This window comes from Cyprinus carpio, chromosome A2 (assembly GCF_018340385.1).
Source record: "Cyprinus carpio isolate SPL01 chromosome A2, ASM1834038v1, whole genome shotgun sequence".
In the NCBI taxonomy this organism is placed as follows: domain Eukaryota; kingdom Metazoa; phylum Chordata; class Actinopteri; order Cypriniformes; family Cyprinidae; genus Cyprinus; species Cyprinus carpio.
The window spans coordinates 19,453,901-19,475,028 of record NC_056573.1 but is presented as its reverse complement, the minus strand read 5'-3'; the positions used below and the strand labels follow the sequence as shown (position 1 = coordinate 19,475,028).

General features: G+C 38.0%; 1 protein-coding gene and 1 long non-coding RNA gene across 5 annotated transcripts in view; one reads left to right on the top strand and one right to left on the bottom strand.

Annotated features, from left to right (window-relative positions):
- Nucleotides 1–831: 831 nt before the first annotated feature.
- The window catches only part of LOC109098930, a 129,515-nt gene continuing 109,218 nt past the window's right edge, over nucleotides 832–21,128 (bottom strand). For 3 of the 4 annotated variants that reach the window (XM_042777511.1, XM_042777502.1, XM_042777515.1), the window contains 8 exons: nucleotides 16,402–16,658; nucleotides 14,862–14,998; nucleotides 12,472–12,593; nucleotides 8,411–8,528; nucleotides 7,701–8,009; nucleotides 6,572–6,776; nucleotides 4,991–5,429; nucleotides 832–3,823 (listed from right to left, as the gene is read on the bottom strand). In XM_042777511.1, coding sequence (XP_042633445.1) covers nucleotides 2,879–3,823; nucleotides 4,991–5,429; nucleotides 6,572–6,776; nucleotides 7,701–8,009; nucleotides 8,411–8,528; nucleotides 12,472–12,593; nucleotides 14,862–14,998; nucleotides 16,402–16,658 — 2,532 coding nt within the window. In that variant the 3' untranslated portion in view covers nucleotides 832–2,878. The other variant, XM_042777523.1, reaches the window with a different exon arrangement.
- Nucleotides 10,172–21,128, top strand: part of LOC122148941 — a 43,978-nt gene continuing 33,021 nt past the window's right edge. The window contains exons 1-3 of the long non-coding RNA XR_006162730.1: nucleotides 10,172–10,315; nucleotides 12,485–12,619; nucleotides 14,917–15,061. This is a non-coding gene — a long non-coding RNA (uncharacterized LOC122148941). The remainder of the gene's footprint in view (nucleotides 10,316–12,484; nucleotides 12,620–14,916; nucleotides 15,062–21,128) is intronic.

Here is a 21,128-nt window from a genome sequence, read left to right as displayed (position 1 = left end):
CACGCCATGCCTATTTAAATATAGCCTACTGCGCATTGCTTAATAACCTGCGCATCATTTCATTATGTAACTCAAGGACAGAGCGTGCATTCATAATCTCACTCTCCGCAAATCATTTTGAATCCCTCTCCCTGATCTAAGTGAATTTTGAAGCAATTACACTCTCTTTGTCTCTCTCATTCTAGTCTACTATTTCCTACGTCAAGCTTCGCGAACATAATTAAACCAAATTTAATCTAACAGGGTATGCGCTGGAGCTCATGAATAATTAACCAGCCTCGAATCTAAAGGGGGTAGTGTTTGGCTTGTTTATTTGCAGGCACTTGTGGGTATACGCTAGCTGAAACACAATCACACACACATATTGCAGGATTGAAGTGAACGATAAGCAGGCTTGACTCGCTGGTGCAGTGGTTTGAAACGACCTTATTTTCCCCACTTTCATCAGATGAACTAAGGCTTGTCAGGCCCACTAATAAATCCCTTTTATTTTATGTAATCCAGACTTCAGGTAGAACGAATTTCAAGGTGAACCTTGCGGTAAACTTTTGTCTGTCTTAAAGTGCGATTTTAACTCTCAGTTTCTTTTATTGACCTTTAGTTGTAAGTCTGTCAAACAGCTTGGGAGTAAGTGGACTTGACATTATGTGTACTCCCTGCCAACTCTGTCCCTGTTTGAAGAGCCTCTATGGACATCTCCAAAGCTAGCACTTTCATTTACTCAGCAGAGACAAACACGGACTAGAAGACACACGCAACAGCCAAAAGTCAATTCAGTCAAGAGTTGTTCTTAAAAACACAAAAAACAAGCATATTCAGGTCGCACACACATCACCTCAAAACATACTGTCTTTATTCAAATTTACAAAAAAGAAAAGGAAAAAATACAACAGAATAAATACATTTTTAGTACACATCATTGTGAGAGCTCAGTACCAACAGGGCCCACTCGGGGCCACATCAATGCAGTCCAATAAGAAGGCAGAAACCAGGATGAATGCAGTTAACTCCACACCCAGATTACAATTGACCTAATCTACCTTAAAAAAAAAAAATTGGCAATGACAAAGGAAAGAATCACTTCTTTAAATTGTTAAGACCCATTTACACCAAGAACGATAACTATTTCGATAATGTTAAGCATTCTAATTCTATAAGAATAAGGAAGTCCATACCACAACTATAACGATAACGGCACAGAGGAACGATAGCGCTGGAATCACTTTCACAACGATTTTTTTTTTCAGCTGATGAATGATAAAAACAGCCAATCGGAATCAATCCTGCTTTAAAACTGCAGATAAATGTGTCTTAGTGTGGATGCTAATTATGTAATTATCGGTAAAGCTATCGTTCTTGGTGTGAACGGGCCTTTAGTCCTAATCAAATCAGCTCCAGGGGATCTGTCTTTCTTTAATCATTCTTCTTAGCGTACAATATTATAGACATTAATATTTCATATAACCTTTTTAGGCTCACATTTTTGACAAAGAATGACATTTGTTGGGTTGGTTAGGAAGGTGTGGGTTCATACTGCATGAAGCACCCTGGTATTGGTGCGCATGATTGTGCAGTGATGAAACAGTGGTTCTGGTTCAGTCCAGTCACAGTGAGTCCTTGTGGCCACAGACAGTGTGATTAATCAGGAGTATGAGCTCATCCCAGTAAAAGGACTTCACATATATTTATTTGGAGCTTCTGCATTCAATTCAAGTACAAATAAATGTTCCATTCAGAAAAAGCAACACATCCGACATCGTACTGTGGCAGGGTTTACTCTGCTTCAGTCAATCCAGTGTCTTCCAGTTATATTGTGGATTTCAAAGTGGCATTATATATAGTCTTCTCCTCAGTTTTCATTTTATTATAATTTTTTGTTTACTTGAAGACTACAGTACTGTTGTCACTTTTCACAATGGCATTCAGTGATATTTACATTTAAATGCATTTACATAGAACATCTTTTTCATGTTTTTTTCCCCTCCAATAAAAAACAACAACAACATTTGTAATTTATTTGCGAACATCATGTATAAAAGTGCATTCTAGCTGAAGCAGACCTGTCAGCTCTCATAAATCTTCACTTTTTTTTTTTTGACAAGTAATGATTGTTTGTGCATATGTTTTGCACAATTTTAGTATCACTACATTTTAATTTTGTCATCTTTTTTTGTGGTTTTTTTTTTTTTTTTTTTTGAGCAACTTCGTAATCTGTTCTTGGCAACAATGTGAGTCATTTTGAACCCTGACAATGAGACATCCGCAAAGCAGAATTTCCAAGCAGGGTTTAAAATTGATGCGTGTTTGTTTTCATCTGTGTGTATGTATAAACACCGAGAATCTTTGTGCAGACACTTATTCAGGACTTTACTGTAATATTCAGTGTTTTCTTTTGAATAATTCAGTTCTCTTGCTTTTGTGGATGTATAAACAATTTCTGTACAAATATTAATTTTCCTATTCCCTCGTGTGTTGCCATACCTTTTCATCTGTGTTATTCCAGCCTTGTATTTCTCATTCCCCTGCGGTGCCATTGTCTTTCCCGTTGCCACAAAATCGCAGTTTCTCTATCATAATTAAATGTGATCAGAAATACAGTGAACTTTGCTTTTCATTTACTGCCAAACACACTTAAGAAATGTTAAATGCTGGCCAAAGAAACACCGCTCTATGCTCACACATCAGCTTTTCAGCACTTATTGCTTCAAATTGCATCAATAACTCTCTCCACTGCCTTTGCTCACTCTGTTGATTTTTCCCTGTCTTCCCTTATTACCTTTCCTCTTTGTCTCTCCCTCCTTACCCTTCACTTTTCATTATTCCAGCTCTTGTTGCCTTTTAATCACTGTCCCACCCAACCCCTCTCCTTCTCGCTCTCTCAGACATTCGCCTGCTCCTCGTCTCCAGACTGCTTCCGCTTCTCTTCCCATTCCATATCTTTGTGCTTTTTGCTGGCTTCTGCATCTCCTTCTTTATCTTCTCCGTTCTCCTTCTCCCTTTCCCTAAAAAGCTGGGCTAATTTCTGGAACTGTGGGCCCCAATCCTCCAGACCTGATCCCCACACCTCCTTCTCAGCGTCTTTGCCTCCCTCGCTTTCCAGGGAGCTGAGGGACCCGGCACGTGAGCCTGTACCTTCCAACCCGTACACCTGCACCGAGTCGTACGGCGGCTGCGAAGGGTCGAAGGTCACCTGCGCAAGGCGCAGACGCAGGAACTCGCCAACCCTTAGGGCGAGAGAGTGAGCACCTCCAATGGGTGCCCCTCTTCCGGACTCCTCAGATGCTGAGGGCCATGCTCCACCATAACCCAGGATGCCCCCAAAAGCTCCCCTGCCCTGGCCGGGGTATGGAAGCAGCTGGGGCGTCATATCCCTCCTGCCCAGCGGGTACCTGGTTATCCCCACCCGTTCGTGCCAGTCTCCCATGAACCCACCACCCTCTGGATATATCCCAGCACTCAGTGGAATGCTGGCCTCTCTCTCAGGCCTCCCCACCACAAATCCGCTGCCCATCTCCAGCCCGCCCCGTCCCAGATTCCCCGGGTAGTCCCTCTGCTGCTCCCCCTGCAGGATGGTGGCGTAATTGTTGCTGACCGACTGCATTTCTGTGCTTCCGTTGGGAGCGTCCACCACCCCAGGATGGTTGGATTCGGCAGGTCCAGCGCCGCTCCTACTTAGGGAAAGACTGCTCCGCGAGGAGTGCCGCCCAGCCCGGGGCAGAGTGGCGGAGTCACACACCCAACCACCGGTGGGGCCTGGCCCAGCTACTGAGCCGGAACGGGTCAACACCAGCTCTCGTTCACGGGGAGCCATGTCTGGCTGGACCTGTCGGGGACGGGGAGGAGCAGGAGGGTTAGAGCGGGAGGTAAGGATGAGTTTATTCTTCTGTTATTCAGCAGAGGGACGTGTGTGAGAGAGAGGATTGTTAAGAAAGGGAAGAGAAAGCAGAAGATATTTCACAATGAGCAGGTGAAAACTGTGAAAAATGTGATAACAATGAAGTGAGACAGTAAAGTGTTAGTGAGTAGAGGAAGTGACAAAGTCAGACAGATGGAGAGGGAGAAACCATTGACAATAGCTAAACCGGGTTAATTGAGCTCTAAAAAGAGCTAATACTGCACTGTGAAATGAGGATGAGGAGAGAGAGAGACAGTGAGAGACAATATGTGAAAATACACCTTCATCGTCAACCTGTTCTGCACCTACAAGAAAAAAAACTAGCTATCTAGGGATATGCAAAACAACATTTTCACACATGCAATATGTTCTCCTCACTTTTAATAAAACAACATTTTCTCTCATTCAGTGGGTAAATATACCTGCATTGTACATTTAAATGTGTAAAATCAGACATTAAAATTCACTAGATAGGCTCTTAAGATGTGTGAAGGTATGCTTGAATTTCCATGACTGCAAATACGACAGCATATTTTGTTGCAAATCAAAATTGTACTTTTTTTCAATTACATGTGGCTTTCTGAAGTTTTGAATTCACACTTTGTCAGTTAAAACTGGATCTCCGTGTGACAATTGTCCCAGAGAAAAACAAATCATGAAATGAATATCAATATCAATTGCAAAATTGTTTCCTAGTCTCCAGTTCAATGAATGTTTATTAGACATAATACATTAATACTGATTCGATGCTGTCGGAGCGTGACTGAGAAGCGAGCCTTTGAATTAAAATTAGCCATACACTTTCTTTTTTTATTAGGGCCTGTGTTCAGTTAAATAAAGCTGTTTTACTTATCCAGCCAAAAGCCTCGAGTAGTTTTCTAATTGCCTTATCAGTACTGCTATTTGTTTGAAAGTTCAATAATTATTAAACAATAATGTATTATTTAAAGGCCTCTGGAGAATTAAATAAATCAATTTAATGTGCTCCCTTTGGTTTTACCCCAAATACTGGTTATAAAAGCATTTTTGTGATTCTGAACATAGTGATTCTAAGCTTCTTAAATAAATAATAAAGGTTTAAGTATGTTGTTTTACCCAGTCCAGATCCTGGCTTTGACTCTGACTCTGCTGGGCATCACTGCTTGCATCGTCCTTTGAGTCATTCTTCCTTGGCGTTCCTCCCTCAGATGTGGTGGCTCCATCCTGAGAAGCTGTCCCTTCTTTAGAACCATGACTGGCCTCTGCTGTTGGCACATAAATAGTCCCAGGCTCCAGAGGTCCAACCACAGCTGCCTGGTTTTGAATGACTAGAGAGTGGTCTGGTTGATTCCCAGGTAAGCGGTAAGCCAACTCAGATATGCCAGGCTCATAGGGACCCTGTGAGCGACGCAGCACTGGGAGGGTGTGGCTGCTGTAGCAAAACCGCCCATATAGAGGGGCTCCTTGACTGGCGTACTGCCCGGGGTCCATCGTTCCAGCCTGAGCCCAGCTCCCATATGTCCGAGACTTGTCCTGACCGTGTTGTGAATAACGTCTGAGGGAACACAGAATTTATCATGAAAGGAAGTTTTATGCAGATACAATAAAATAAAAATAAATTAATAAATAAATGGCAGCACCACAAAAGTAGTCCATATGACTTGTGCAGGATATTCAAAATCTTGTAAAGACATACAATAGCTTTGCATTAGAAACAGATCATCATGAGTGATGAAAAATGACAGATTGGGATAGTTTTTAAGTTTTTAGTCATATACATTTTACTTTTTATGTTTTTTATCGAGTTTGTGTGCAGCCTCAGGAGAGGTAATGTGATAAATGCGATAAAGTCACAGGTGTTTCAGATGGTGTGGTCTGCTGGGAGCTCACACTCTTCAGGCCTACTTCTGCTTTTGTTTGCTGTGCACCTTTGATTTGGGTTTAGACTGATTAAACTGATTTAGTTGTCTAAAAACAAAACCAATGTGAAAACAATAATCAAATTATACCTCATTTATCATAAACAATGGAATTATTAAATCCTTAAAGAAGTACAGTGCCTGCTTAAAGGCTAAAATCTATAAATAAGATTTTCAGGGTTTTTAAGGGTTTTCCAGAAGATTTAAGGCAGAATTAAAAGTAGGGATGCACAATATGGGGCAAAAAAAGTGATTTTTCTTATAAAAATTGTGATTTTAAATTGTAATGTTTCTTTTTTAAAAGCTTCAGGTTTGCTGTGCTTGTTTGTAGGGCTGCATTTGTCCAAAAATGTTGTGATTATATATCACTATGACTATAAAACATAATAATAATAATCATATTTATTATTATTAATTATAATAATTTTAAAACAATATAATAATCATAACAACACTTTTATTTTACAGTACAGCTACAAAATTACAATACCAACATTTATGGCTGTCTTAATGTATTTTCAAATGTTAACACTTAAATTGTGTAGTATGGATTAGAACAGTCAGGACATTCTGTTAAACATCTCCTTTTGTGTTCCATGGGATGAAAAACAAAACATACAGACAGCATGAGTAAATTTTGCCGGAATTCATTTCGTGGTAAACTAGTCTTTTAAGTGCATTGAGCACATCTTTATTAATGTGCAGGAAACATGAGTTGATGTAACAGATGTAGCCGATGTAATCTTTCATCAGATGCGTCTTGCTGAGCACCACTCACATGTTCCTGCTGTCCAGGGTGCGGTACCCCCTCCGTGCGTTGTGTGGGGCGCTCTGCAGTGCTGTGATGTCGAACGCAGCTGTGTCAGCCTCACCCCCTCCTTCATCATCATACGTGATGATGTTCTCTCTTACATCATCCTCTTCTAAAGGCGAGAGCGAGTCCCTTTTCTGCCTGCGCAGGGACAGAGACAAAGCACTGACAGCTAGAGAGAAGAAAGAAAAAGGGAAAGAAAACAGTGAGAGATGAAGAGAAAAAAATATGCCATTTATAAAAAGGGAGGACATGTATGTTTGTGTTGGGTGACAAATTTTTGCAATAAAATTGCAGGGTGCTAGAGAAAGACAGACACTCAATAGACACATTAGAGCAGCTGGCAAACTAACACTTACACAGACTGATGCCCCATAATTACACCTATTACACAGCTCTAGGGAATTCTCTATTCTGATTGGTCAATCGTTGCATCCAGTGGTCTGACAGTTTCCTAACATTCACCATTGTCCATGACAATACTGTATATAAGAACATTCATCCAAGTGACCTAAACAAGCGCTACTTTCATGGACTTGCGCTCTCTCATTTGATATAAACACAATTGCCGCCATTTTATTGACCCAAATGTTGATGATCTCAGATGACTTCAGTATAAATATTACTGTAATATTGTTAAAGTATTCTTCTTGTTGCTAGGCCTACCGTTTTGTACACCATAGCGGTATATTTATTTTTCTTTATAGTTTTCTTACTGTACAGGTGAGTGTTTTTATTATTATTTTCATACTAATATAGCATTTACTAATATTTTGAAGCTTTTATTTAAATATATTTTTCATTTAGTTTTACTCATTTTAAATCTTCAACTTATTTTATTTCAGTTAGTTGCCAAAGCAACATTTCAAATTTTCGTTTCACTTTTTATTTTATTTAAATTTTCAATGATTATTTTTAATACCTTTATTTTCAGTTTAACATTAACAACACAGATAAAGGTAAAATTACAAAATAATTTCAACTCAGATGTGCTCTGAGTCTTGGTCCTGATCACACTGTCTGTGTTTATTTTGCAATAATGACAATCTGACATCTGTACACTACCATTACCATTTGGAAGTTACACTAAACTTACCCAAAAGAGTGGCCACACAGGCTAAAATGGCCAGCAGGGCAGCAGTGCTGAGTCCAGGGGAGGGCAAAGAGGAGTGCTGGGGCAAACAAACCGTTTCTCTGTCCCACTCTGCCTCACTTTGCTTCTCTTTCTCTCCAGCCCGGGCTCCTCCCCTCAAACAGGGACATACGGACACCGTGACGGTCCCCGTGCTGGTCAAGCCAGAGACCCCGTCCCTCAGGACCAGCGGTACGAAGAGAGTGAGGGAGGATGAAGTAGAGCGAGACAGTGTCTGCAAAGGTGATGCCAGCACTAAACTAGCAGTGGGGCCTAGAATACAAAAATAATAGTAACAAGAATTCTTAACAAGAATAATAGTAAAGAAATAGAGATACACAGGAAAAAGGGGGGGCTTTTAGATCAAATTGAGCTCGATGGAACTTTAATTTAATTGAACTCAATCGAGTGCAGTTTAATTCCATTGCTGCTCGTATAACATTTGTACAGACCAGTGAGTCCAAATGCAGCATGAATGCCAGAGCACATTTTGTCTGTGTGTGCCGGGAGAAGATAGATGTGGCAGAGAAGCAAAAGCAAACAATAGGAAAAAACAAAGGAGCAGGGCACAATGCAGCCACACAATGCAGTTGCAGACACAGACTAACGGATCAAGAGAGATGCTGATGCACATGGCTGGGTGGGAGAAACAAATTGTGGAAGAGACTGCAAACCTCCACTCTCCCTGATGCTGAAGTTGAGTGCAACACTGGAGTCCGGAGGGATGTTGAAATGGACGGTGCTGTCATTTCCTCCCTCGTCTCTATCAATCGCCCGCAACACCTGCACCACCTGAGAAAATGAGATAGGAGAAAGATGGAGAGAGAGAGAAAAACAAAATAAGGGGCAGAGCCAAAAGGGAGAAAGGGGAGAAAGAGGAGGAGAACAAAAGAATAATGGAGAGAGAAAGGAAAGATTCATTCGATCCACATTTTAATCTCAGATATCAGCATTAACCTCACCAGCACCTTTGCAAATAGGTGGTTAGAGACTGATTAGCCCACACTGCACAGTCAAACAATAATTAACTCTGACCGAGCAGCGAGCCTTGGGGAACACCCAAACTTAGACACAGCTTTAGCATGTGCTCTAAAAATGAGGCGCCGACTCCAGAGATCCACTTAAACTAGAAATAATCACTCAATGGGCCTGTTTTTGCAATGCTCCCCCCACACATTAGGGAAAAAGTTAAAACAAAAATGAGCCGTTTGATGCAGATCAGAGCTATGGGTAAGGCGGTTCTGCTGAGGCACCAAAAAAGGTTTTTTATTTCTGTGATTTCAGAGCTGCGCTGTGATAATGTCAAGTCACATTAGTAGTTTTCATAGTTTAAAGCAAGGGTCGGCAACCTAAGGCACGCGTGCCAACAGTGGCACGCAGAGGCATAATCGCTGGCACGCGAGCAATAGGAAAAACTGCATACTGACGTACATTTTGAGGTAATAACTTATCATAGTCACACAGCCTGTTAGGAGCTATAAATACTATTAAAGTGTGAGAATTAACTTGCTCTAGTTTACGGATGTATGCGCAACCACTGCACATACTAGGTGCTTCAGATCAAAGCCTCTGCGGTCTAACAGTGCTCATCAATGTCAAAATGACTGAGATGGCCAATCAAATTAAAGTATGCGGGGGCTACTGTTCACAGAAGCAGAGCGTGAAGCATCAGTTTAACGTTAACCGTGCGTTCACACCGCCGGCGTTGAGAGTGTAAAGGGGCCGGAAGTCATTAATTTTCAATGTGAGCCGGCGTCGAGCAGTGGCGAGCAGCGGCGTGGTGTGACTTGGACGTTGAGAGCATCGAGCAGAGTTAAAATCAGGGCAACTTTATGGTAATGAGCTATGACTCGGTTCGGCGGCAACCAATCAGAACGTAGAAGTCCACTGCTTGAGAGGATCCCAGAGAATGCAGCCTAAACTTTGGTTCAGACCACATTAGTTCCCAAGCAAAATGGAGGAGAGGTTGATTTTTGCTGTGGCGGGTTTGCAATAATCTATAACTTGTCCCTGTTTGCGTACAGGGACAAAAATGAAAAAAATTATGCGTGGACCAAGGTGTCTAAGGTTGTTTGTGTTCCTGGTGAGTTGCTGATGTGCAGTAACGTTATAGGAATAATAATCTAATGATATAATAAATAATAGTACAATAGTCCTACTGCAGTTTACTTTTAAACCTTTAAACAAATTTTCCTGATTATACTTGCATTAAGTAATGTTTATACCTGATTATACTTAAGTAACATTTTCAATGCAGGAATTTTACTTGCATCAGAGTATTTTTACAGTGTGGTATTAGTGATTTACATTACACATTATTGGGTAAAGGATCTTAATACTTTGTCCACAACAATATTTAATGAGGTTAACTTATAACGTTACCCTCATTGTGGTCAGTCTGCACAAGATCAACAAGCTTGTTTGCTTTGCGGCCCTTTTAAATACAAGATAAGCATTCGATCTACGTCAGAGCATCAGAGCATCCACAAATCTTTCTATAGCATTGTTAGCAGGGTGGCCAGAACGATTTTTGACGCTCTCGACGGCGGCGTTGTGAACAGACAGTTAAAGAGAGCAAGGTAAGATGAAGCTGCAAATCATTTAATATAAGTCTTTTAACGATACATTTTATGATAGAAGTGTTAAATGACCAACAGCTGTATCCAGTGATGCAAACTACCCAATTTTCTTTCTCAAATATGGCCACTTTTAGAGAGCGATGTAAATTGTCTGCATCTGTGTCTCTCTCTACAAACAATGAAGCTGAGTTTAGTTACTTAAAAAAAACAGCGATTTTAACCCCCTCGTTGCTGAGAAATATAATGTAGCGATTCAGTATCGATTAATAAAAGTCGCATGGAAGCGCTGACAAGTTTATGAGCTTCTGAATGATTCTTTTTGCACAGCGCAATGTCAGATCTCTGTGTGCGAGTGGTGTGTGTGTGTGTGTGTGTGAGCACATCAGTTAAAACAGTGCATTAATGTAGAACGGTGATTAAACTCAACGGTTTTAATACATTGGCCTTGTCACACACACATACAGTGGTGTTCAGTACGGTCACACTGTATATCTGTTATTCAAGAAAGTAAAAAAAAAAAAAAATCTATTGGCTGGTGTTGGCGCAGTGGTTAACCAGAAAAATAAAAAATGACACGTCATGCCAAAAAGGTTGCCGACCCCTGGTTTAAAGGGTCACCAAACTTTCCTCTCCATAATGTGACCTGCGGTAAGAAGTTATGCAAGCTTCCAGTTAAGCAACATTCAGTAAGACCTTTTCTCCAAAGTAAATTACACTGTGTAATAGTAAGATAAATCAAAAAAGGGACCTCTTCAGTCTCAATGAGAGTTTTTGTCATAACCAGTTGCAATCACAAGCAACCAGTAAGACAACAGTTTTGGCCATTTGGCTGATAGGTCTGCTGCATTGCATCTAGTTGCACCACTCACATTGAAATTTACACTAAATATACACTATCGTTCAAAAGTTTAGGAGTCAAAAAAGTAAAAATGTTTATAATGTTGCAAATTATTTCTATTTCAAATAAATGCTGTTCTTTTAAACTTTGTATTCATCAAGGAATCCTGAAAAATGTATAATGGTTTCCAAAAAACATAAAAAGTAGCAGAACTGTTTCCTACATTGATAATAATAACCCCAAATCAACGTAATAGAATGATTTCTGAAGAATCACATGACACTGAAGACTGGAGAAATGGCTGCTTAAAATACACCCATCACAGGAATACATTTTAAAATATGTTAAAATAGATATAAAATGTAAAAATCCCACTGATAAAGCATCATTGAAATCATTAAAATGCAAACTATGTGTTCTTAGTCTGCAGCACATTGCGAGAGAAAGAGTTTACAAAATGAGACACATCGTTCTGATTGGCTGCAATTTGTTGTTTGTTTAATTGTGTCAAGCCACATCCTTTTTTGCATTCAATGTGAACAGACAAATCAATCTGATATCAAACTTAATGTGTATGTAAACTCATCCAATGTTGTTCCAGGACCAACAAGGTTAATAATAACGTTAATCCAAGACCTAATTATCCTAATTGGGGAAATCACAATAAGCTTTCATTTGACAACAAGCTGCGAAGACAGCAGAATGATGAAGACAGGAGAAAGGACACAAGCTATGACAGCTGCATGCCACCCAATTAAGAGTTAAAGAAAAGACATGAGTCAGACAAGGGGGAAAAAACTCCACAGAATCATGGAAAGACAGGCACTTAAAACGAATGAGAGGCAAAATGGATGAAAGCCAACAGACCAAAAGATGAGCAGATTATAATGTTTATCTATAGAGGAGATGAAAACGTGTGAAGCATCCTGTAAATGAGAATAGAAGTGATTCAGCTGCAGGGTAACGGCAGAACTAATCAATCAGCGTGTAGGCTGTATAAATGGACACATTCACAGATGTGCACAAACAAATGACTGAAAAAAAAATTAAAAAATTAAAATAACTTTAAGCACCACCAAATCCATATGAACACAAAGAGCATGAGTTAGTGAGTCTAAAGGGCTGAAGTTCTGAGAAAAGGTAATTAATCACCCATAATTCATCTGTGACAATTACCTAATTGCAGAGCTTAACAAAAGGACTCTCATTAGAGCACTTCCTGTGCTTTTACATTTTGGTGGAGAAACAAATTAACTAGTCATTAGAGACAAGTATGACCTTCCTTGCGTCCATAATAATATTTGGCTTGTTCTCTCACCTGTCCCGTGGAGGCTGAGTCACACATGGCCGTGTTATACTGCCTGTCCAACTCGGGTGCATTGTCATTTAAATCCAACGTTTCTACGGCAACCACCACCCTGGACACCTGGCTGGGGTTATCTGAGGATGTTGAGAGAGCAGAAAAAGTAAGTCACCAAAAATACACACGCACCACACAGCTTGAGACATTTTTTAAAGCCGTGCTCGCCTTGATTTTCTGCCACTGAAGGCAAACTGTCCTCTTGTAAAGTTTATCACACACTTCCATGTGCACGTTTTTATGAGAAATCATATCCCGAATGGTGACATTTCTTACACACTCGTGCTATTTTTCAAAACCTAGTGAGTTGCCTAGCATTTGTTGTAATATATCATACATGAAAACATTTAAAGTAGTTTCAGTATTGCAGACTACTGTACTTTTTTTCCATGTAGATTTTAGTGTAATTAGCTACTTCCCCATTTATTTCCCCACTTTCACATTAGCTTAGCTATTTTTCTATAGAGCAGGTTGTACATTTTTAAATTTTTTGATTAGTTTGCTAGGTAGGCAGTAGACAGTAGCATGGCACCTCACTAGGTTTTGTAAGTTTTGCAAAGATTTCAACAGCCTCTCTTCATATTCTAGACGAATGGCTTGTTGTGACAAACAAATAGCTTTCAGAAGCTTTTAATTCAGAATAGCTTTCAGTTGGCATATTGGTACAGTTTAGGATGCACTGGAAAACAAACTTAATGGATTGGTGTGAGCCTAAAGAGAAACTGAAGCATTCTGTCTGTCTCATTATAATTCAGTCCCACACACTTGCCTGTGGTTTGGACTGCTTTCACACAAATGTCTTGGACTGGATCCACACATACACATAGAGCTGTGACATGATGTTGTGGATTAGTGCCCACTGCTTCACATTGCTGGGAAGAGGCTTCGCCTACAATAGCCACCAGGTCTCCCTGAAGCTGCTTAGACCTACTTTCCATACTGTAACACAGCACCATAGATCCTCTAGTAACATGCCATCTCCCCTAAGCAGTACGAATTCAATGTATGTTTAAAGCTTTTAATCCATGCATGCATAATAAATAAATCATAAAAACATAAATCCATACAATTTTAGCCATTGATATTGCAACCTTATAAACTAACTGACAGTTTCAAGAGAAGAGGACATTATGTAAAGGTTGTGATCAGGAATGTCGCAAACTGGATTTGAACTTGTTAGCATCACTACATTTACTAGTAGACATGGTGGCATGAACATTTTCAACCAGTGTTAAGGATTCTCGACCTAATGATCAGCATTCCATACTTACAGTAGCTGATGTCCAAGTCAGTGTACCTTAGGGAGTTATGAACTATTAATAGTAATGCTAACATTTTCCAGTAGTGACAGTAGCTCTGCTATTTTCAAAATAGTGCAGCTTTTCCAGTAACAAGCTACTTTTGAAACACGCTGTGGTCTAGCATGACAAATCACTGTTCTTAATGTCACGTTATATTGTGTTCACAGCTGAGCAAACTGATGCATAAATTTAATGTGTTCTCCTGAACTGTATTCTCTCTTAAATGTAACAACGTTGGAAAGTCTGAATCATTTTAGTGATTTAAACATACATATGTAAAATACTTAAATATATGTAACTGTTTCTCAATACAAAGAGTCAGTGATTTCTGCACAAAGACATGATTCGATGATTTGTTTCTTTTTTAAACTGATTCATTTCCACTATCCAAACAAACCTTTTCAAAAAGAAATGATTCACTGATTTATGCCTGTGTGCAGCAGCGTTGTTAGTGATAACTAAAAAAACATTTTTGTTAAATGAAATAAAGCTGAAATAAAATAAAATGAAACATTAACATTCACATTAAAATTATGAAATGTTGCCTTGGCAATGAAATGAAAGCAAATTAAAGCTACACTGAATATTAAAAAAACTACAATTAAAAGGAAAACTAAAAAGAAAATCTAATTCTAAATATTAATAAATAATAGTATATAAAAATACTAAAATAAAACTGATGTGCAGAAGTCACAGCCTTTTTTGTTAGATATTTTAATATATATTCTATATAAGTCTAACTTAGATACATTTAGCAATATTATAGTAATATTTAGCTATATTCTATTTTTGTTGTTGTTGTATTACACTAAGTTCAAGTGTAATGCTCTCACCCTAATCAAGACATACTCATTCAATGATTCAGAAACTTCTGAGCACTGATTAAATTATATAACTGGACAACTATATATGGATATTCATCCAATTATATTAACTATATTATTGTATAACTGGATAATTAACTAGCTTCCATATAGTTAGCTACTTTTATTTGTAGCTTGTAATATAGCTCACTACTTCCCTAAAATTGTGACTCTGTGTATGTACCTCTCTGTGTGGCAATGATGGTGATATTGTGCCACTGCTCGTGCTCACGGTCCAGCTCGGTCACCGTAGTGATGAGCCCGGTGTCTGGAGTGATGCGGAACAGAGCTTCTGGGTCAGACTGGGGATCGATGGAGAACCTGAGGGAGACAGAAGATAAAAAAGACAAATGGAGAGGGAGAAACGTGTGGCATACACAAGAGGTGAGCAGATGCAAGAAGCCCCAGCTCATCAGAAAATCTGTCATACAGGAGCTGCTTTAAGCCCAGCAGCAGAAAACAAAAGATCTGTGATTGGCAAAGTAAGAATCCTCGGATCCCTAACTACTGTTAAAATAACTACAGCTCATTGGGATGAATATTAATCATTCTATGAGGAAACACGCCTTGTAACATGAATACCCTAATCTCTGTGATAATGTTTGGAAGTGTTTTAACATAAGACACAGAATAGCATACAACCATAATTAACTAATGACATCATGGCTCTGTTCCAAAGCCTAATAAGCTGCCTACCCAGACGGCTGCTTTAAGCATCCCAGGCACGCTCCTGTTGCGAAGGCTGTTCCAAAAAACAGGCAGCAAAATCATGCTGCTATTTTTTTTAGACTCCTCACTAGAGCCAAATTCTAGTGAGCAGCATGCGTTTTCACTGTTAATAACTTTGTGAATTTAGCAGATTTTTTATATTTAATTTTTTTTAAAAACTGTAATGAACATTTAAGAAACTATACTTTGTTTTATTACATTAGCATTAATTAATCAGTTAACGCTGCTGTGTGAGTGTTTCTCTCCTCTGACCAATGAGATCCATCTCTTAACATTTTTTTTTTTTTTTTTGGATAGCCATATGTGGAAATGCTATGTGGACTTTTTCTTTTGAAATATACTCACACACACACACACACATACACATATATAATCTTGTCATTTACATTCACCACTATAGTAGGGTCATTATAGTTAACTAAAATTAAAATCATAAAAAATGTTATTTGATATAAAATAAACATTAACTGAAATAAATTAAAATATTAAAAAAATATATTATTTCTGGTAGTTGCCAATAAAACAATTTCTAATTTAAATTTAGTTTAGTTTACTTGATGTACTAAAATAACTAAAACTGAAATAATGATGAATTAAAACTATATATACACATTTAAAAACAAATAAATAAATAAAAATGGACAACAAAATTACCAAAATATTGACTAAAATGAAAATGGAAAATATAAAAATATAGAAAATACATAAATAAAATATAAAATATATATATATATATATATATATATATATATAAACTCATTAAAAATATTAATAATAGTATCTCAGTGATACTAAAATAACACTGCTCTATGGAAGTTTATCAAATTATGACAACTTCTGCTTCTGAGAACCGCCGAAAATGTGAAAAAGGGTCCATGAGCTCAGCAAATATTTTCATTCAAGATGGTGCATGAAGTCATTTTATTCAGAACATAAAAGTATTGATAAATACTTTAAACTACACATTCAGTGTAGTAAAAGAATGCAGCTTGTACCTGATGTTGTTTGTGAGCCCTGTATCTGGGTCCACGGCACTGACCCGTCCCACTGTGCAGGCCGGTGGGCAGTTCTCAGACACATCCATTCTGTAACGTGTCCGTGAGAAACGAGGGGGTTCATCTGCATCCAGTACGGCCACTCTGATCGAAGCACGATCTTTAAAAGGCCCACGCCGGAGAAAACGAGGGTCCACGATGGGGTTCAGAACCTCCACTGAGAAAGAGTAGGAGCTTCGGCTCTCATAGTCCACTGCCTGTAAACCAAACAAAAACATGAGTATGAAACATAAACGTAATGACAAGACTGAAATGCTCATTCTGTCCACATGAGCGCCACAACTGAATATTATCACACTCACCACATATCACAGCTCATACAACACATTAAATAATCACTGATGGATTATTAAATGGCTCTATTGAACATTTGCTCAAACCAGCAGGTGACCCTGCTGAACTTCAGGAAATGCAGTGTAGTTATTGCTAAATAAAACGTACACTATTAAAAAAGTTGTTTTTGCTCATTGAAAAAATACAATACAAATATTACATGAAAAAAAAAATCAAGAAATAAATTCAAGGTGAAATACTAAACTAAAACTAAAAATTTAAATGAAAACTGAAAATATATAAATTATATAAAAATAAAATATTAATAAATCCAATAATAATATATAAATAACACCAAAATAACACTGAGAAAGAGGGCATATTTACTATGACTGTATGCGTTTTATTTTTATTAATTATTTTTATTTTTGAAAGAGGGCATATTTACTATGACTGACTTTTTTATTATTTTTAAAATAAAAAATAACTGAAATTATATTTAAAAATAAATATGAATATATTAATAATTATCAATAATGCTGCTCAGTTTGAGGGAAAATCCTTGCATGATTTAAGACACCAAGTTTCAAACAACTTGCTTATTCAAAATAAACAAAATAAATGTTAAAACCACAACCTATAGAACCTATGTACAGGAGGAAAAAAAAAAAACTATTTACTTTCTATAAGATGGAAGAGGGTGATAGAACTGAACTTAATGACATGATAGACTGTTCTTGGAGTGAAGCAAGAAAGAAACCCATCTGCTATGATAAGAACTGTTCAAATCGTTATATGTTTTCGCTCCAACAAATGACCTGAAAAGGCTGTAAAATTACAGTGGACAGAAACTGATGGGATATTAAATAAGCCAGTTTGCTATGCGAGTGGAAAATGTGGTGCCCGATGGATCTTTGACATCCAGTTTAAAAGTGAAGTGAGCAGTAAATAAAAGTGGATCGCCCTAAATATAATCAATGAAGCTGTAATACCACAAGCTAGTCTTGTTGAGCTGCTCTCTGATGAGGCTGGCCATGATATTTGCAGGATCAGGGCCCAGAATTTATTGTATTGTGATGAGTCATGGGATCTGGATCTGGCACTGGGAGGGTTGTGTGTGAAGCTGGCACACCAGGAATGAGTAATGGGCTGGTTTTTGGCAAGAGTAGCTGAACTGGGGCTCAAGGAAGTCAGAAATGACTGGCTCATTATGACGGTCACTTTTGTTATCCTCCATTTATCTACGCACACACACACACACACACACACACACACTTGCCCACTCTCTCCCTAGTGGAGGCTGGAAGGAGTAAGTGGGGCACACAATGTGTTTGGCATCGGTTTCCTCTGACAAGCCGAAGCACAGACCGAAATGAGCTGAATTAAACTGTGCTGACTGGAGGACATCAGGTCACTGTGGTCACTACAAATCTATGCCACTTTCGAAGAGATCACATCAGAGTTGGACTCTTTGTCTTAAGGACTCTCATAAACATAGTCTGGGATTCATCACTTGGTATCTTATCCTCAATGGCCTGGGTCCCAAAACACAGGCAATGATCTTGGATTATGGTCAAGAGACGTCAAGAAGTCATTCATAGAGTTGATTAACTCGATTGTAGGTCACTGAAGTGTCCAAAGGATTAGCAGAAAAAAGACAGTCAAACAAGTCCAAAGTTACATGAGGGTTAATAAATGACAACACAATATTATATCTTTTTTTTAAATGAAACCGTTTCTTGAAACTTTAGGCAAAGTAAAATAAAATAAGTTGTGTTTTATGAGTATCATATTTAATACATTAGGCTTTTTTGGCTCTTATAGCACTCATAATCGAAGAGGAAAAATTAAAAAAAAAATGAAAATACAAATCAAATATGATACAGTAGGGTTATTGATTAATTATACTTACATTAATAACATTTTAAAACATTTGCATTAATCCCTCACTTTTCTGCTAGAGCAGCTTCTGTGAAGGCTTTTTACTAGACGTAACATGATTGCAGGGATTTGCTCCCATTGTCAGTGAGGTCAAGGAGTGATGTTGGGCAATGAGAACTGTTGTTCACATGGGTTCAGTTCTTGGTTTTGTGCAATTCAGTCAGGTTTATCCACACCAGAACCATTCTTTATGCACTTTATGCACAATGACTTTGACATTCTGGAACAAAAAAGTCCTTTCCCAAACTGTTGCCACAAAGTTGGAAGCACACAACTGTCACACTGCAACACACACACACACATACAGTATATATACACACACATACATATACCGTATATAATTCAAAAGGTTTAGGGGTAAATTGAAATTAAATTGATCTTAAGTGACAGTAAACCATTTATAATGTTTAAAAAAAAAAAAAACTATTTCAAATCAAATTTCTTTGTACTTAATATTCATCAGAATTGTGAAAAGAATGTATAACAGCCTCCACAAAAAAAAAAAAAAAATATTAAACAGCACAATTATTTTTTAATTTTGATAACAATATGTCTCACCTAATCAGCATTTTAAGAGGATTTTTGAAAGAACGTGACACTGAAGACTGTAGTAATGGCTGCTGAAAATTCAGCTTTGCCATCACAGGAATAAATTACAAAAGATAGTGTGCAAGCTCACATAGACCAATAAACACTCTGCTGTGAACCTAGAACCTGCAACAAGAAAGAAAGATTAAAATGACTCGATCAATTCAGTGGGTAGGGGACAGTTGAAAGACAACTGAAACATATAAACATAAATGGAACACAAAAGTATAGAAATGAAGGTGAGAAAGAGAGGAAGATACCAAAAAAGGGACAGAGAGTCAAGCCAAGAGAGAGGAAGAAGGATAAATGGAAAGAAAAGGTTCCTAACAGGATCCCATTAGTGGCAGAGAGAGACAATCTGTCTGAGGAGGAGAGATGTCACTTACACTGTGAGCACACACTCATCACCACATCCCTTCCTCTCTCACATACTCAATCACTCAGTCTCCCTCCCTCCCTTTCTCATCACTCCATCACACGCTCTACGCCCCTCCTAGTGAGCAGCGGTCTGATACTGACATCTAGAATACACACTCATCTCTCTCTCTCACGCCTGTTTATAATAAACCTGGCTGAAAAGACCAGCCTGAACTGAATTCACAGGCTACGGTCTAGCTAGGAAACTGTTTTTTTTTGGAAGATGCTTTTATCCAAAATTTAGTAGAGTGGAATCGGGAAATTTCTCATCCTCTCTCTCCTGTTTTACTTTTCAGTTTCTATGGCTCTCCAGTGAAATAGCAATTATGGGAAATTAATTAGGCTCTCTTTTAGCTCCACTATTCGGCTATACTAAATTACGCTATTTTCCATAACGCCATATGGCAGATCATATAACTTTTCAAGCATATATTGTTGTATTTTATGCTGACTGCCTTTATTTGATCAAAAATATAGTAAAAGCAGTAATATTGTGAAATATTACAATTTGTTTATTTTAAAATGAAATTTATGTGATGATAAAGCTGATTTTTCAGTTTCCATTCTTGAGTTTCATATGATCCTTCAGAAATCGTTCTAATATATCTGGTGCTCCAGAAACATTTATTATTATCAGTGTTAAAAACAGTTGTGCTGTTTAATATTTTTTGTGGATATTACATTCCCCTCGGGATTCTTTGGCTCATTTATTTGAATCAGAAATCTTTTGTAACTTTATAAATGTCTTCAGTCACTTTTAAACAATTTAATGCATCCTTGCTGAATAAATCTGACCCCAAAGTACCATGACAATATAAACCTAAAGACATATCTATGGCTGTAAATAGAATAAAATGTATTTAATATTTAAACTTAACCCACTGCATCCCACCAAGAAATATTTAACGAGGGATGATAGCAATAATAATAATAATTTTATTGAAAATACATCTTTCTCATTCCCAATGCACTAAAATGCAAAAAAATAATCAAAATTAATAACAATAATAAATAAGCAAAGTGTAAATTAAATCAGACAAAAAGGTTAAATTAATAATATTGAAGAGAGGGCTAAAAAGCTCAAAATACCAATAGCATCACTGTCTGTCTCCATACAGTTTTACAAAGAAATGCTCACAAATGCAGTCACAAATTCATGGTTTGCCCTCAGGATTGGTGGAACGCCAGTGAACATATGTGTGTATATGTTTGTGTGGGTGTTTGGATCTAGTCTTTTTGTGAATTTCTGATTTTGCCCTGTTTCTCTTTCTGTGCACACTGCACACACATGTTGTCTCAGTGCTCAAAATCCTCTCATTTGTCCTCAGCATGTCATCTGCATGCAAATGTACGTGCACAATTGCATTCATTCAAAGGTGACTGGCAGTCTTGAATCAGGTTGTCTTCCTGACACCTGATTCCCAGCCGCTCTCTTTCTCTCTCTCTCT